The 19,147-nt window shown below is 43.4% G+C and overlaps 1 protein-coding gene across 1 annotated transcript; it reads right to left on the bottom strand.

Annotated features, from left to right (window-relative positions):
- Window positions 1-9,984: 9,984 nt before the first annotated feature.
- Window positions 9,985-18,933, bottom strand: GABARAPL1 (GABA type A receptor associated protein like 1). Its single transcript, XM_053978091.1, has 4 exons — window positions 18,727-18,933; window positions 15,107-15,185; window positions 13,991-14,109; window positions 9,985-12,669 (listed from the first exon to the last, which is right to left on the bottom strand). The coding sequence occupies exons 1-4, from the start codon at window positions 18,814-18,816 to the stop codon at window positions 12,604-12,606; spliced, it is 354 nt and encodes a 117-aa protein (XP_053834066.1). The 5' UTR covers window positions 18,817-18,933; the 3' UTR covers window positions 9,985-12,603.
- Between the last annotated feature and the right edge of the window lie 214 nt (window positions 18,934-19,147).

Below are 19,147 nucleotides of genomic sequence, written 5' to 3'. Positions count from 1 at the left end.
TTCTTTTAAAGACACTGTACACTGCTGAGCTGCTCATCAGAAAAACAGAGGGAGATTATTAAATATATCTGCCTTTCTTTTTGTCTTGGTGAAAACCCTGTTAGCTTTCTGTTCTATGCTGCCTTCAGGGTGTTAAATGGCTAAACTTTTTCTTATGCTGTTTTATACAACTTGAAAGCAGTTCTGCTGTGTATAGACTGTTGGGGAAAAATCTGCAGAAAAAACAAGTTTAGATAATCAGCACTTTTAAAAGAATTTGTATTTCTAGTCTATTTTGTTTAGTAATATTAATCACAGAGGAAGAAGGGAATTTTCCACTGTGATCTGACTTGTTTTGTATTGTCAGCATTTTGGGTATTAGAGGGGTGAAATATCCATTAATTCCACTGTTGTGGTTTGGGGTGGAACTTTCAGTTGATTTTCTGCTTATAACTTCTAAGAATAGGTCCTACTTTATGCAGCTAGTTTGGAAAGCAGAAGAAAATATCATGTGTGTAAAAAAATCCTGTCTTATCAACTTCCTACAGGAGCAGATGCTGCCAGATCTGGCAGTTCTCAGCACTTTGAACCTTTAAAATATGCTTTGCAACAGTAATTAAATAGCAGCAAATAATATGTTTGAAATAAACTTCCAATTAAATGTAATGTTTCTGCAGACATGCATTTTGGTATTTTCAATTAATTAAAATTGCTTTTTAATTTTTTTCATAACTTCTGGACCAGAGTCTTGTCAGTTGACATCAAATAAAGCATGTGAGTGAGTCAGACTTGCTAATTAATTTTGTTGTTCTGTTTGTTGTTTGTTTTTTCTTTCAAATTCCCATGTATTTTGATGAAATGCATTTGATTAGTATTGCATTCTCCAGGAAAAAAAAAATGCTTGAAGGAAGCCTGATTTTATCAAATTACTTGTTTTGATGCCAGAGAAGGAGAGAGATTTTAAGCTGGTGCTTACAGACTAGGCAAGATGTTACTATGCAGCTCTACCCATCTCAGTGCCAGGAATGTAGCCTAGAGCAGAATCTTGTCTCAGATTTTAGATGCAGAGCATGCTCTGATAAAACCCAACCTGAAGCTTTTCTGTAATGCCAGTGAAAGCAGAAACAAGCAGCTAATATTTTTCTTCTAGTGTAAATTTTTGAAGCTCCTTTAATGCTCTTTCCTGACCTTTAAAGGCTCTTGGTATTTCTTACTCCAGAGAAGTGTATTAGTTCCTTTGTCATTGTTATCCAGCTGGAAGGGTATGGTTATTCTCCTTTACACTGTAAACACTTTCACAGAATTGATAGGGTTGACAAGCTTTTGTCTAAATTTCATAGCAGTGAATCCTACTTAATGTTGTGGTCTTGGGTGCTGCACTAACATTATTGAATCTGTCCCATCTAATGACTTTTTAATCTCTGTTCCACAGTTTGGAGATTCACAGCTCCTACACCCCACCAGGCAGACAAATAAATATCTTACATAAGCAGTGGTTATTTGAGTCCTTTGACTAAGGCATGAGTTCTTAATAGAAAAAGCTTATGATAGTTGTTGAAAGTGGAAAACCAGAATAACTGGGGGTTTTCTGTCTCACACTAGGTTAGACTAGTGCAACCCATCTCTTTTTTCTGTACTTTTTAAGAGGCAATACAAAACTCTACAGAAAACACACAATCACCAAATTGTAGACACCCTATAAATTTTTTCTGCTATTTCCTTATGTAAGTTAGTCTTTCATTTTTACTGCTTTCAAGACTCCCACATTATGCATGACTCTTTCATTTTTCCAATCAAAATCATGTCATTTGAAAACAGAATATTATTTTCAAACTGTGTTCATGAATGAATTATCTTCAGGTTTTCTGCAAGTATTGATCCAGTTCCAGCAGACAGTATTCCCCCTCTCCTGCTTCAGAGCCCTGAGGTTTTAATGCTTTTTCTACCCTGTAGGTAGCTGATCTGTGATTGTTTTCTGCAGCTTGAAGAACAGCTGCCTTTCCAGAACCAGGATGATCATTTTAGTATCAATCTCGGTAGATTGCTTTGAGATCCTTTGGAAATGGAAGTTAGGCTTGTCATATGATGCAACTTGCCAGAACTATCACTCAGACAAAATGAGAACTGAATCTGGTAAGTCCTAGGGAAAATGAGAAAAGCACAAACAGCTGTTGGAGGAAAGCTCACCCAAGGCTCTGAGCTACATCCTTGCTGCTCCAAATAATTCAGGTACAGATCAGAAAGAAACACAGAGGAAATGGTAACAACCTTACATCACTGTAACATATTAGTGACACCAGAAATGACCATTAATCTAAAGCAGCCTTGCCTGACCTGAAAATGATGAAATTGGTGACTTTCTGGCCACCTCTATTAGGCAGTAAAACAATTGTTGCTGAGGACAGGAACCTCATCACACAGAAGGCTAAACTTGAGTTGGAACTGATACATGTACAAGCTGTACCAACAGGTTGCTCTTGGACAGTTTTACCAGATGGAGTAAGAGCACTTGTCATGGCCAAAGGAGTCTTGACTTGACTTGGAGAATTTAATTTAATTTATCACCAGCTAGAGCAAATGTTTGATCACTGACTCAGCCTTTGAGAAAAAAAAAAAACAAAAAACAAAAAAAACAACAACAACAAAAAAAAACCAACCAACCAACCAACCAACCAAACAAAACAAAACAAAACAAAAAAACCCAAAAAACAGCAACAACAAAAAAAACCCCACAAAACCCAAAAAACCCCCGAAATGATTAAACAAATATTTAGATAAACACCTTTTTTTTCCTCTTCCTCCCAACTCAATTTCAGTCCAACACCACTCCCAAGAAGGTTGAGACCTTCTTGGTCCCAACTTACCTTCTTTTTCCCATGCATTACACTCAATCTCTTCCTGTCCCTTCAAGGATGTGGTGGGCAGTGCAGGGGGCTGAGGTTGGAATGCAGTGGTTTCTCTCTGCCAATCCATGCATTTGGCTCATTTTCCTCTACTCTGATGTGGGTTTTCCACAAACCACAGTCCCTCAGTCCCTCACAGTCCCCGCTCTGGGTGTTGCTCTTTCTTAAATCTGTTTGAGCAGGGGTGTCACATTCTCTGTTGGGGTTCTTCTGACTGGTTTTGACAGGCTGAGGTTTCTGAAGCATCCTGGACTGTTCACATCCATATCAAAGTTAGCTGCAAGTACCTGTGAGGCAGCTCCTGCACATGACAGCCTGGCAGCCTTGCTACAGAAACCCTGCTCAATACAGACTTGTTGCCCCTGGTACCCCTCACAGGCACAAATAGAGTTTTCAGTTGGATTATTTGTATGTGTGGGTTTGTGTTTCACAGCTAGAAATTGCCAACCATCCACTAAATCATCTCCCTCAGCAAGCAAAGCTTAGATTTTAAGTCACTGAGTGGTGTTCTTTTCTTGTTGCTACCTCACTCTGGATTGCCAGCATGGCTTACTTTCCTTTTAGAATTGTTTCTTTATTATCTTGTTCAAGCACATGCTGCTAGACCAGGTGGCATGTTCAGATCCTCCCTGGGGAGCAGGCTCTAACCCAGAATTCTTTGCAGAGGAGATTTTTGTGATTTTGTAGTTTGGACAACCCAACACCAACTGCAGAAAGCAGAGAAAATGTCTAAGCTATGGGACCAACTGGCCTACAACACCCAAGTCAAGAGAAGTGTTAGTACACCATGCCAAATTACAGTTCCTTCTGCATGGGATGCCCTACTTGTGTGTGTTTTCTGCTTTCTGGAAAAATATGAGAATATTACAATTAAAAAGATGCTGAAATATGAACCTACCTTAGCAGCTTTGTAATTTTTCAAGAGCTCAGAAACCGGCCCAAATACCCACTTCATTCTGCCTTCTGGAACAGTCAAAATTTGCAAAGTTTATGAAACATGTTCATAGTAAAATGGGAGACCAGATACTAAATACTTTAAAGTTGCCAAAAATCCAACAAAATTCAAATGACAAGAAGAAAATGAGCCTTTTTTTTTCTCCAGGCCTGCACTGTGATTTCTATTTTGTTCCAGAGAAAGAAGGCACAGATAAATGTATCAAAGAGCTTTGCAGAGAGCTGTTGCTCATAGACAATTCAGCAGTGTTTCCTTGGCAGTACGTCAAGAGGAGGAACTACCTTATTGTTGCTGCTTCTGGCAAAGAAATCAGAGCTTTTCCAGTCCACAAATGGCAGAACATCAAAATGTTACAACACTGTGTTCCTAGAGCTAATGAGAGGGTTCTTTCATTAATGAAAGATCTATGAATGTACAGAATCCACATTTCAAATTGTGCTGTGTAAAGAGCAGAAGCTTGTTATTAGAAGTTCTAGAGATCAGGGAGACAAGGCTTTTTTTTCTGACTCTGTTTCATTGCATGGCCTTGAGGCAAGCCAGTCCACATGTCTGCACCTCCATTTCCCCAGCAGCAGGCTGGAGACAGTAAGGGCTACCCCATGGGGCCACTGAGAGGCTGAATAGATAATTTCTGAAGGAACTGAGAGTGGCATATGGAACTTAGTATATAAGTGTGAAGTAATAACATGCAAACTAATGAAATATGATCAGACCTGTCACCACTCATTTTCTGTTGTATGCTCCTTGGGAAAAATGCACTGAGTGAGTGAGATCTGAAATATTCCAATATTACATCTGAACAACCACTGGAAAGTGGAGCAATACTTATTTCAGATTCTAGTCTGTATTATCACTTTTTCCATCATTATTATATACATTTTTACATAGTGAATCACAGCTTCACTCCTGCCTTTTCTTGGCTCTCATTCTAAAAGGTTTGTTTTACCCATTGTTTTCTACTTTTTCTTTCCTAAATACTTTATTAGATTGCCAGCATATCTGCATAATGATACCACGTCCTCAATTATATGCTCATTTTGCTCTTGGGCTCAGAACATCTCTAAAGAAAAAGAAGGGTCATCCCTGTGTGAGCTGTTCCCTCCCTTGCCCTGCCATGAGTTTTCTATGTGACACCAGGCAAAAGCATTTAGATGTCCTGTACCTGAAGCCTGAATGCCTGTTGGAGCAACCACCCACCTAATCTGGAACAGCTTTTTCTGCAATGCCTTTGGCATTAGTTTAAGTCCTTTTCACTCCTGCCTTGGAAATCAATATGTTACTTCAGTGCTGGGCTTCCCATGCAATTCTGCCAGGTCCATCTATATCCTGCAGTCTCCTCACTCTCCTCCCACACCTTGTTCCACCATGCTACTACCTCCATCTGCACACCACAAACTGAAAATGCACCAGCTTTACCTCCCTCTTTTCATCCCAACACAATCCAGTCCTAGTCAGAAGGGTCCTGCTTTTTCAGACTCTAATTTTCTAATTTTGCAACCTTCAGTTGCAAAGGGAAAGAGGGGGATTTCAAGGTTCTTCATCTCTGAAATATGGCTGTGTGTAGCTTCCTTCTTTCAGGGTTTCCTGTGACATAATGCTTTCTTGGCATCCTTTGCACTCCATAGATGAGGCACTTTAGAGGCTGTAGACTTTTCTGAGAACTACAGGTTCGTTTTTCCCTCCTTTTACACTTGCAAGTTTTTCTGTGATCACCTGAAGGCCACGACTGTGTATTACTCCATGCATTTTTTCAACCCTGTGTTCCACTGTTCATTTCCACTCTGTGGTGGGAGGTGTGGCAGAAAACATGGATGTGTTTGTGTTCCAGGTGTGTTTGGGATGAGCATGGTGTTGGTGTACAGGAAATAAGGTACAGGAAGTAGCTACACTTCTGGGTGTGTGGGCAAGGTGCTGTGTTCACAGCTGTGTGTTCACTGTGGGAATGATGTGGGACGTGAGGCGTTTTCAGCCCTGCTCACTGGCTGCAAAATGTCTTTGAACCCCAGGTCATGGAGATGGGGGATGGCTGCTGCATGAGAGAACATCTCAGCCTTCTGTCATCTCTGAGAGAGAAGGTGGCTGGACAATCACTAGAGGGTGGGGAAAGCTTTCTGTTCCTGCTGATCTTGCTGGGAAAAGGGCAGGTGCTGGAGGAATAGCAGGATACCGCAGGACACAAGAGGCAAAGAAAATGTAAAGGGTTTATACCATGGCTTTGTTGGCCCTATGTTGGGCCTCTCCCTGGGGGCTCCCCTGATAGGAGAAACCCTCTTGGAGCAGTTTTGTGTTAGGAAAAGGAGATGCACAGGACTTTTTTGGTCTTCAGCTTCTTTTTTTATTGTTATCTTATCAAAACTTCAGCACGCTGTTTGCACTAGACCTTGCATATAGGAAAACAGCACAAAAATGGCTAGCAGTCTCATGTTACAAGGGATTTTTAAGCCTAATCAAAAACTAAGTTGCCCAATTAAGAAGTGACACTTAGATTATTTTCTCTTCTAACCCAATAACTGACCCCTAAAGACCTGCAATGTGGATTTTTCTACCTAATTACAAGATACTACTTAAACCCATGAAGAAGAAGGAAGAAGGAAGAAAAAGGAACACGAGACAACACCCTATTACCCTCTATCTTTTTCCCATCTACAACATATTAAAAATCCTAAAACCTAAATTTCTCACTCAAGTGACATACTATACTACTCTCTATAATCTATTTCACACTTTTGTGGTCTTTAGTTTATCTCAAGCCTCCATGAATGAGAGTCAAAGTCAGTGCTTCCCTGGGAGTCAGAACTCCGCAGGGCAGACAGAGAAATATTCCCCTTGCCCTAAGTTTCCACATCGAAGAACTCTCTTTGTACAAGTGTATACACCATGAACTCCTGATCTCCCTGACACAATAGGAAACACTCTCAAGTTCTGCAGGCAGTTGCCACCCTCTTGTCACCCCCTCTGCTCCATCAGTCCCTTGGGAACAGCATCCATAATGCTGAGCACTAGCAGAAGGGATCCTATTTGGGTGAGCAAAGCCAGATTTTCAGCAGCAAGCAGTCTGCAGATTTGGTGGCAGCTGTGACACTCGCCACATGTGCTGGCAACTCTGAATGGGAATGCTTTTGCCCTAGTAAACAGCAGAGAGTTATATCTTCTGCAAACAGATAAACATTTATTAACGTAGGGATTTACATTCACTGACCTCAAGGTCTGCTGCTACATGGAAAATTGTAAAGGGGTCAAGTAGCAAGCTAGCAAACCCAAAGTTTTATCAACCTGAATAGCTTTTATCTGTTGGCTCAATGATGGTGAGGCACAAGCACTGCTACCTCCTGAAAGCTCTCTATGTTTCTGAATGGTGTGTGGACAGTGCAGGAGGCAGCTCAAGTGATAAAGAGAGGGTTGTGACAAAAAGCCAGAACAGGGTCCTGAGCTCTGACAAAAGCTCCTCCCAGATATGGGGGGAACAAAGAGTGGCCAGGAAATTAATCAGATCAGTTTTTCCTTCAGCTAATAATTCAGTACATTCAACCATAATGCAGTTCTAGCAATGTCCTGAAAGTTAGGACCTTTATGTTCTCCCCCTGCTTCCATGTATAACTGTCTTTAGCATTTATTAACAATCTTTTAATTCCCAAAGAACAATTCAACATGAAGATGGCATTGGCCAGAGTGCAAAATCAGGGAGAATCAGACCCTTCCTTTACAGAAAGGTGCTGCAAGATCCAGCTTTTCCAGTAGAATATTAACTAATTCCTGTAACACATCTATATCCAGGCCTGAGCTGTGCTTTGGGATGCCTGCAAACTTCCAGGAACACAAACACCTCCTAAAGATTGGAAACAAGTGCTGGGGCAGCTGTTGTTTGTGGTCAGCTGTGCTCTGCTTAGGTCAGTCCTGCAAGTGCCATGCCAGCAATGAGCTCTCCAGCCACTCTCTGTGCCTCACCCTGGGGAAGCAATCATCTGAGACTGAGTGACAACAATGAGCTGGACTTTCTCCCTCTGGTAGTCTTATTTCTGTTTTAATCAGTGTTTCTTTCATCTCAGACATGACTGTTTTATGGAAGTGAAAACATTAGTGTTTAGCATGACGTGGGACTTTTTATATTAGTCCAGATATGTCCTTCACAGTGATGTTGTAAGGCTCCAAAATAAGTGATCTCTTAACCTGGGTAGTGTTTGCTTCAGGAAAATATTTTCTTCAAAGGAAAGCATCAGGATGACTGGAAAAATGATCACAGGTGCAGTGATAATGACCAAGGCAGAGTATTAATTATTTACCCTCTCTAAACCAGATGAGCTCATAATTTCCCCCAGGACTTGCTTTAATACAATTTCTATAACCCACAGAACAAAGGTTATAAATAAAACAGCCTTGGAGCACAAGCTAATATTCCACATTTGGACCAAGTAAATTACATTCAGCAATGTATTTATTTGTCTGCACATTTTGTGTTAGTGCCTCTCAGCAATGGCACTGATACAAACGTGCAAAGCAGCATGGCAGGTACAAACATCTCTGTGATACCATTTTCCTAGCAAAGGGGTGAGAAGGGGAGTGGGAGATGACTACTTAGATATACTTTATACCACTTTTCTACTTCAGCCAGCAGACAATACCACAATCCACACAGAAAAATCTTTACTGTATTTGAAACTGAAATTCAAATTATGTCAGCTAATAGTGTATGCTTTTAGCTGCCTCTATGTCTATCTGGCTGTAGTCACAGCACCCTTCTGCCATACAGGGGCAGCTTGTTTCGGTTACAGTGGTGGATATGAGCTCAGAAATTGCTGCTGTGGGCAGGCTCCAATGCAGGATGAATTACTGCCTCTCCCTCAGTAGCAGCAACAGGAGCTCTCACAGTGGCTCCCCTCTCTATGCAGCAGGAAGAGAAGGTCCTATTGAGCATAGCAAGTTTTATGCTGGTGGATTTCAGTGTTGTAATTCTTGACTTTATCACTCCAAACAATTCCCTCACTCAATGCACAGGACTGGAGCATCACCATGGCCCATTCCTGCCCCCTCAGCCTGAGGGACACACACAAACCACAGGTGACATGGAAGGAGGGAGGCAGGGGCAGGAAGTGGCATGTCTGTCACTGCTTCCCCAGATGACAGCATGCATCCCTTTCCTCTTCACACACTGCCAGAGCCTGGCTTGGAGTCATGGTGCTGGACAAATGGCACCCGCTGGTTTTGCCAGCTCCCAGCAGGACTCCTTACCCCTCAGTGCACAAATATCCACAAGGAAAAGCAGCCTCATTTGTCACTACTACAGGCTTCCTTTTCGAGCAATCACAAATTTCTTTATCTTTGCTCTCCTACCTTTAGAGGGCCTTGTGGCATGGCAGGCACCCTGGGCCTCTCCCACTTCTTCCCATGGCGAGTTCCACCTCAGCCTGGGCAGCGGTGACACAGGACAGATGAGTGGCTCCATGAGAGACATGGCTGGTACAGCACATGGGACTTGTCCTACTGCACCCACCACAGGCAGTGGGGCAGAGCCAGAAGTGGTGACAATCCCCATCCATAGGTGATAAGGCAGGAATCCCGCTGGCCTTTGCCAGGGACTGGCAAAGGCAGTGCTGAGGGCAGGGCCTGAGGGGGCTCATGGCTGGGCAGGGCTGAGGGCAGAGCCTCAGGGGGCTCATGGCTGGGCAGGGCTGAGGGCAGCTGCAGGCCAGCACTGCTGCAGCTGTGCCAGCACAGGTAGCCACAGTCCTGAAGGGCTGACAGGAACAGCACCAGGACAGATACAAACAGTCCTGGGCCACAGGCATCAGGACAGGTGGCCCAAGATGCCTGGCAGGGACAGGCAGGGCTGGTGATGCCCCCGAGGCCCCATCACTGTTCAAGGCATTAAAATGGCAGAAAATGCATCTGTGTATTCATTATACATCTTAATATTTTCTTACATCATCCAGGTCTAATTAAAGGTCCCACTGGTGGCATGGCGAGACACAGCTAGGTGTGTATGTGAAAATACCACCAAAAATAGGAGATGGGACTTGTCCTGGTAGACAGGACAGAGTAAACCTGGGGCTGTGGGAAAAAGTAGCAGCAAATGTTCTGGCAAAGTTCTGCCTCTTTATTTACAAGCCCACATCGGGAAGAAGTGGTAGTCACCCATTTTGGACCAATCCGTGATTTTCAAATGCATCTTTATTGAGAAGTTGATTAAGCTCTAGTCTGGACATTATTTTACAAGAACCTGCAGCTAACCAACACAAAAAAATTACCATCATTACCTTGTACAATACTAGCACAAAATCAGAAATGCCACAATTCAGTTGAAAGAACTGTAAAAGAACTAAAATAAATTGCAAACTCTACACGTAACAAACAGTTGTGATTAGTCCCACGTGTCATTTAAACCCAACAGCAGGAGGGGAGGACTGAACACAAAGCCAACCACCCCAGATGCCAACTCTTTCTCCCCTGAGTGTGGTTAACCATGTGCTTCGCATGAACAAGTGGGACAGCAGCAGAGAGATGCACACTATCTGCCTGTGTCTTCTCTTTTATCCTAGAAAGCCTCCTGGGTCTGTTTCTCTGCTTCAGAATATTCAGAGCTTCCTAAACCAAGAGATTGATGCAGATTCGCACCCAAAAGATGTGAAGAAAGCTTGGTAGTTGAAGGAGAGTGAGTCTAAAAGAGAAGACTGAGCAGTGCAGGCAGAAACTGAAGTTACCCAAGTTGGCAGTAGGTACAACTCATCCAAACACATTTATTCCAGATGAACACAGGATGGAACAGCGAACCTGAAGTTCAGCATGTAATACTGGGGATATTATGCCAACCATTTCATCATCTGCTCCCTCATTTTCTGTCTGCCCATTCTGACTACTCTGTCTACATCCTTTGTGGTTCCTCCCTTCTCTCCCATTCTTCTGGTATTTCCCACCTCATACAGGCTGCTAGCACCAACTCTCCTGCCCCACCACACTGCCCTCCTTGACCTTCACACAGTTCTGCCACTAACTCCCACCTGACACTCCCATCAGCTCTCCTGCCTCATGCACCTCCATGTAACAACAGCCAGAGAAGGCTGAAACTTGATTTCCTGTTCCCCACACTGAGAGGAGCACTCATCTTGATTTCTCATTCCTGAGGAACACAAGGAACGGTGATCTAACTTTAGAGGTAAGTAAATTGAGCAAACACCCTCAACTTAATTTGGAATTCACCTGTATTCCCCACCCTTCTTCTCTTTTCCTCCCTCTTGGTCCCTCTTTTAAATGTAGGAATGTTTACAGTAATTCCGGCCTACTTCTCTGATTTTTAGATAAGACCCCAGAATTTTCCTTAAAGTCAGCTCAGTCTCCAAGACCTATTCCTTCATCATAGTTATGGCAGTAATGGCAAATTCTGCTGCTTGTGCCACTGGGAAGAAACTGCTTTGGCATGACAGCATAAGGCTTGCACAGGACAGCACCCATCTGACACCCTGCTAAGAACACCGGCTTAAAACAAAATAAGAAAAGAATCTACAGATAATCTATTCCCTTCTCCCTTCAAGTCTAAAAGAACCTCTCTTGTGGCATAGAGAGGCACTATTACCCAATCACAAAAAGCCAGCAAAACACATGTGGCAGTGACTGATTTCCTACACTTGTGCATGTGGTTCAAGGGCTGTACAGGAATGAGACATGGAAGGGAAGGCTAAACCCACAGGAACTCTGCCATCTTCAAATCTGCAGAAGACTGGTACAAGGACAACACTGATAGATAATTTTCTGTGTTCACCAAAAACAAGACCACTAGTATTTAGATGCCTTTATGCACAGCAAGGGTGACTTAAGTTAGGTATCAGGAAAAGCAATCTCACTTGTAGGCTAGCTAGGAACTGAACAGACAACTTCAGCAGCCTCCAGGGTCTTTCTCAGTGAAATCCAGTAAGAACAAGTTTGATGAGCAGCCATGGTGGACATGTTTGGGATACTCAGTCCTGTCTCAGAGCTGGTGTGGGCTCTTGAGGTCCTTTCTAGCCCTGTGCTTATGAGTTTATCAGTTGACTACACTGAAAAGAACAGAAGGGTCATTTTTCTGTCCAGCAGTTGCAATTAAAGCAACAAAGGAAAAAGATTGCAGGATTTTTCCTTCCTCTTCCCAAGCTTCATGTCTCGCAGCTGAGGAGTTCCCAGCCCTCAGAGTAAGTCCTTCTAATACTGATGAACAGAGCTACCAGCCCTTCTAATGCTGATGGAAATGATGGGAAACACAATACCCTTGGAACAATTCACAGGTAGCAGCTGGAGTGAGGACTGTCAGCACAGAACAGCCTTGTGTGGGCAGAGTGAAGTATTTCACAGCTCACTGAATGGGAGCCATGGACAAGACAGGACAAGGTCAGTGTACAATACATGGCATGCCTTCTCATCCAATGAAAGGGTTACATGAAAATGGTCATCCTGCCCAGTCACTCTCCTGGAGCTTCACTACACTGGCTTGTCTAGCAGCCTCCAGCACTAACTACTTCCAGCTGTGGCAAGAGAAGAATTGTGAACAGTGGAGTTTCCCCACCCCTCAGTTGGAACCTCTCATTAGTCTTCAAGTTCACCCTGTCCCCCTACCATGACTCCCCTCAATTTAAAAAATAATGGTTATAATTAATGTGTGGAAGCTGATGACATTGTGCATGTGGTTCACTTCCAGTTCTCTTTTTCTCTTCTCATGCATCCTCCTCCTGCCTCTCCAGCAACCCCCTCCCCACCAATCCATTCCATCAGTCCATCCAGCCTGCATGCCTGGGGGCCTGCTGCTCACTTGCCATAGACGCTCTCATCGCTGTAGGCCACATAGAGAAAATAGTCCTCCTCGTGGTTATCCTGCCAGGGGACAAAGGGACAAAGTGAGGAGCCAAAGCTGGAAACTCACTGCAAGTGAAAAAGCTCAACCCAGAGATCACTGTAACATGAGCAGGTAATGTCTCTTTCACTGTACCTGTTTGTTTACATCGATGGCTTCGCTTCCCAAGACCAAAGAGAACTCTGGCCACAGCTCTGCTTCTACACACAGACAGGACACATTTCTGTACACGGGGAATTTACTTGAAGAGCCACAGCCAGGCTGTGTTGCAAGCATGCAACAGAAACAGTTCTGACTGTTCACCAGTATCTCAGCTGTGGTATGGTCTTAAGATCGAGAGAGAGACTTGGAAGGATTTAACAAGTCAAAAATCACCTCTAGATGGTATTTTTAATTTTTCAGAACACTTTGACAAGTGGCTGTATTTCTAAGCCCTGTTTTACATATGGGCAGTAGAGCTGAGATGTGATTAAGTGATTACACTGACACAAAAATTCTACAGAGTGCCAGCAACAGAGATCTGACCTCAGCTCTGGACAGTCAGACACTTTCCTTCAACGTGTTCAGATTTGGAAAGCACTCTGCCTGTGTTATCTTTTATTGTCTTCATCAGTACACTGTCTGTGTATTTATTGTCAAAAAATGACAGGCCAAACAAGGCTCACAGCACCACGCCAGAGCTCTTTTATTACAACACCCAGCAGAAGGAGAAATCAATCCAGGCTGCAAACCATCCATGAGATAATGGCTACAGATTTGAGAAATATGGGCATCCAATATGCCTTTAATGTTGACAAATAACACTGCTGAGTAGAAATAGAGGGCAGCAATGCTCGCAGCATCCTACATAATCCTCGCTTATACAGCACAAGCGACGAAAAAGTAATTCTAGACAAAGAATAAGTGTTCCCTAAGAAAGTATTTATAGACAGACGGAAGCCCAGTGATACTGGCCCTTTTACTGGCTTTTTACTTACTTTTACAGGCTAAAAGGAAATCTCTTTTGTATACACAGCAAAACCTGTCCTCCACCCTCCCCAGCCCCAATCCTTCCTCTCAAAAGGAAGTGTTTTTTTCAATACTTTGTTAAAGTAGCAGGAGCAGTATATTACTGCTGGGGCAAGTATTTGCCACAACCCTTTCAACTAGAAAACAACCAGTTGAATTGATAAGGCTCCACAAGCTCCTAACTGGGGGATGGAACTCCCCTGACCAGGTGATGGGATACAGCCCAGGGCAAGAGGGTGCCTTTGTTCAGGCATCTGTGACCAAGTTGAAACCACTGTCACGTCTGGACATTGCTCTTGCCAACAAGAGGCAAGAGAAAAGGGCCAAGCTTACCTCATACAGCTGGCCCATGGTAGCACTGGTGGGAGGGATGGTGTTATTGACGAAGAAGAACAAAGCATCTTCCGGCCTCAGGTGGATCCGCTTTCGGATTAAGAAGTAGAATTGACCAACTGAAGAGGAACAAAGAATGCCTTAAGATGCAGAAGGAATGTTGAAGGGGTTTTTTTTGTTTGTTTGTTTTTTGTTGTTGCTGTTTATTTTTGTATTTTAACCCTAACCATGGCTATTTTCTTTTGGTGGTGGAAGTCACATGCTGTATATAAAAAGTAGGGGAAAATGAACAATGCAGGAAAAAAAATCAATAGAAGAAAGCAGTGACTTCATGACTGTAACTACATGAGCAGCCAATCCACTCAGAGCTGGCAGTTTCTCAGGTACACACCTCTTACCATGTCCCCTCTAAATCCATACTCCACCTACTATGGTATGAAATGCTCTACTGAGGGGATTGGTGGGAAGACCTTTAACTAGCTTAACCTTTAAATACTACAGATCAAAGACACCTTTGACAATTCAGCCTTGGTGTAAATGGTTATACCACTCCTGAAAAAAAATTCCTTATTATTTACTTGAACTACGTTCCACAAGAAAGTTTTTCACAATCCATTAAATACTGCAAGAAAAAGAAATTCTGTTCCTTTAACTCATTCATGTTCTTAAATAAAAACAGATGTAATCACACTCAAGATCACCATGACCATTCAGAAAATGAACTCTGCAGCTATGACTGCAGCCACAGGGGTGGAAAAAGGATAGGACTATTACAAGAACCTCTCTCTTCCTGCAACAAGAGTGCAGCCTCTGGCAACTCTACAGCTAGGTCATCATTGACTGGTGATGACACTGCCTGTGATACACAATTTAGTCACTGTTGTCATGATTAGAACTCAGCTGTGACACACTAGCTAAGCCAGTGAGATACCTCAAAAGATCTCAGAGAATTCTGCATGTTGTAATCCAGACTATAAGGTATAAATATAAGAAGGACAGCAGATAAACGAGATGTTGAGCCTGTCTGGATATTTTCTTTGTGCTGATCACAGAGTAAAAAGCACTTCTGAGACCCTCTCACTGAAAATCAGGAAGAAAGGAGGTAGACATTGTTACCTGTGAGGTCAGAAGGCACGAGATACTTTCTTTTGTCTAAGTCAGGTACTCTGGCTTTGGGTGCTTTTTCCACAATTACCTTGAAAGAGAGAGAGAGAGAGAGCAAGAAACAGATGATGAGTATCACACACCAAAATGGTCTGAAAAGCATCAGTGGATAAGGATATTGCCCTTTGATGGTGCCTTTAGGTATTTAATCTCTAGCAAATACACAACATTAAAGAACACACAGGTGAGATGACTTAAAGAAGAAGAACAGAAGACAACTCAAAATCACTCCTAATAGCTGTGCTGGGAGCCCAGGCCTGCAGAAGCAAGCACGGTGAGTGAAAAAAAGAGTCCAGAACAGACATAAAAATAAACCATAATGGCTGAGAAAAAAAATTAATTAGGAGACCTTGATGTTCCCAATTCAGGTTAATTTTGTGTGAAGAAGCTGTCAGGAGGCCAATACATGAACACAAGTAAGTCAAACTGTTTCCAGGTTACAGTTCCAAACTGCCTTGCACAAAATCAGCTCTGCTTCCAGTAGTCCCACATTCTAATTTATACTTTCACCAACACCAAGTGCTCTAGAATGAAGCAAAGAATTAAAGAGAAACTACAGCTCATTGGGGATTTTTTTTTTAAATCTCCAGTTCTTCAGGAGTCATCATCTACTCTGAAATTCATATCCTTTGTTATCCATATTTCACATAGCTATGGACATTTCCTTAATCAAGTTAACATAAAATAATGATAACCCACTGAGACCTCTTGACACAAAATACTAATTTCCTTATATTCTAACACAGAAAAATACAAAGCTCAGCAGCTTTAAGATCAAACAAACCAAGAGGACTTTTGCTAAAAGATTTTTTTGTTAGCAGAGCTAGGCAAAATATTTACCTCAGAAGCAGGAATTATTCCAAAGTGACCTGATATCCTTTTCCATTGAAACCTTGGGAACTACTGTGTTTGTGCAGAAAAAACCTGCAGGCTTTTTTTTTTTATGATGTGTATTTTTGAACTGGTAAAAGATACATCACATTTCAATCTATATGGCTTGCTGTTCTGCAGAAGCCATTCTGACCACCTAAACTAAATCAAAAGCTGGATTTTCTGAACTTCCTAAACTTTTAAATTTCCTTAGACCCCATAATTGTAAATAATCCACCTGAAACACTGTGGGACTAATTTCTAAGGGCTCCATGCTCCCATAGCTCTTTGGCAACCCAAATCAGCAAAAACAGCTGTTGTGTAAGAGAAAAGATTGGACTGCTGTGGACTAAGCCTTCTTTGGAAGCAAAACGATGTTGCCCCACCAGTGAGACACCACACCAGAACAAAATGTTATCATGAGATTGGTGTATTTTAGCCTGGACATGGTGCTGTGCTAACCTGAATCCTTCTAGAGCCAAGTGAGTGTCTGCAAAATATCTCACACACGGAAGTACCAACTAGGACATCTTTTCCCTGTGTTCCATTTGAATGTGGCCAGCACAGCCAAATCCCCTGAAATTTCCAGGTTTGATTTTAAAATAGAAACACGGTTGCCTCAGCTACTTCAAGATTTTCAAGTACCTAAGTCAGCACAAGGCATTCAAGCTCCTTCAGGCAGTCTGAGGTAGGACATGCATTTCTGTACAAGATGCAGTTGGTAAATGCTGTGAGAGGACAGTACCACAATCTCACTGAACAGCAACAGCATTTCTCACTTTTTTTACCAGCACAGCCAAACAAAGCAGTAGCTAACACAATGAACTGCAGTGAGGAGAAACCTTTAGTTCTTGCCTCCAATTTAAAAAACTACTCACAAGCCAAACTGCTTGCTGTTACTACCCTAACTGGAGGTGGGGGGGAAGGAGGGGGATTGTAGATTGGTCATTAGATAATAAAGGAAAAGAAGTCATGCCTGTAAGAATGAGGTGACTGTTGGGGCTTCTAAGCCCCTAGGAAAGATTTAAGAAGTCTTAAGAGACATCTCCCTCCTGCAAAGATGCACGGAAGGAATGGAGGTGCTCTGCTAATCTGACTGGCAACTGTAGTCAGTTTGCTGGATAATGCATGTTATCTCTTCTGAATCACTAAACCCTTCCCATACATAAAAAAACCTACAAGGAAAACCCTAAGGGTAGAATACAGACTATCTACGTTTGCCTTGTTAAGTGATAATGCACTGTGATAACGCAGGGCAGAAATCTCATCAAAATGCTGAGATGTATCACGGCACTGCAGTGTAGGCAGCCAAAAGGATGACATCTTCAAGGATCCTGCCGTCAGGAAGGGCAGACACAGAAGTGATGTGAAGAACAGAGTGCTGCATTCAAGAGACCATCCCTAATAATTCACATCTGGGCCTTGCCGTGCATAATTTCCAATTATCCTTAACTCCAGCACACCTTGTTATTCTGGTCCTGGTTTTCTTTAAAAAGTTCTGCTGATACCGCCCCCTATCTTGACCTCCTTTACCTCCTGCCAGACTGGGCCTCATCCTGGGCTCCCCACAGGGTTCTTCCTGACACATTTGTCATGGCCTGCTGTGCAGTCTGCCATGTTAATGCTCAATTTACACCTTGTCTCTCACCAAACCTACAGAGCCCTCATCATAAACCCCAACCCCACTCACTTCAAGCTGCCCTACTGCATGCTCAACCTATGCTATACCAGGCCTCCGAAAAACAGAGAGAACAAAGGCACCCAAATACTGACTTCCAAAAACTTTTTCAAGTCCATTTGAGGGTCACTCCCAAGATAAAAAATGCTGTTAGCCTGCAGGGAAAACATGGCATGTAACTGTTCCCCCTTTGTCATTAGTTTTTCAGGGAGGTCACAGTTTTTTTGAATGCAGTACACATGTGCAGTAAATCTAGGGCAGACCTCTCCAGTGGGATGGAAAAAAAGAATACTTGCAAAATGTTTATTAAAAAGGTAAAAACACTCTACACTTAATTAGATTTGTAATTTTTTTTTGTCCCAATAATTATTTGGAAATATGAAGCCAGAATTTTCCCGCAGGCACTCCAAAGGGGCCTAAGAATGAGGAAGCAAAATTTAGCTAATGACCTTGCATTCCAAGTGACATTTTCTCCACAGGATGATTAAACAGGAGGGCAAAAGGACTGAGAAGTATCATTTTTTTGCTCATGCAAAGGAAAAGAGCAAGGCTATATTGAAAAGACAAGCCATACTGAAGTAAAATAAAAATAACAGGGACGTATGAGATGACCCGGATGCAGATCGTGTTTAGTATGAAGAGTACCCGGTTAACGCACTCACTGATCTCCAGTTTCACAGAAACACGGGTGAGCTCGCAGCTCGTTCCCCACTCACTCCCACGCGTGCCAGAAAAAGATCAGCAGCGTTCCCACTGTGGAGTCACTGCGGATCCCAGGGAAAAAGGTGTATTCCACCTCCCACCCACACTGCGGCCCTTCGCGCATCATAAATAGCCCCAGCTTCGCACTAAGGAGAAAAGCAGCCGGGGATTTGAATCAGAGCAGCGAGATCACGATCATCTGTACTAAACTCATTTCTTTCGCCTTCAAAATAAGGCGAGCAGCAGCCGACGGCCAGCACGGAACACAAAGGCGGCCGAGCCCGGGCCCGCAGCCATGGCTGCTCCGGCAGCGCGCACTCACGGGGACTCTGTCGGGGTATTTCTTCCGGATCTTTTCCCCTTCTTTTTTCCTGTACTCGAACGGGTGGTCTTCCTTGTACTGGAACTTCATGGCGCCGGGCTGTCCCTCCGCTGGCGGCTGCTGCTGCGGCTGCCTCCGCCCCGGCCGGCGCTGCGCAAAGAACTCCGCCCGGCCCCGCCGCGCTCCGGCCGCTCCCGCCTCACGGGGAGCCGCCCCGCCACAGCGCCACTGTGACGTCACGGCCAGGCGCCGCCCCGACCCCACGGCGGGGTGACGTCACGCGGAGGGGCCCTCGCCGCCGAGCCGAGCCGTGACGTCACGGGGAGAGGTGGGGGACAGGGAAGGGCGCGTCCTGTTCTTGCACTGATTTATTGCGGCAGTACGTAAACAAACAAACAACCAAAACATGTAAAAACTTTTT

Source organism: Vidua macroura, chromosome 5 (assembly GCF_024509145.1).
Source record: "Vidua macroura isolate BioBank_ID:100142 chromosome 5, ASM2450914v1, whole genome shotgun sequence".
In the NCBI taxonomy this organism is placed as follows: Eukaryota; Metazoa; Chordata; class Aves; order Passeriformes; family Viduidae; genus Vidua; species Vidua macroura.
Note: the sequence above shows the minus strand (reverse complement) of the source record. Positions and strands in the feature narration are given on the sequence as shown.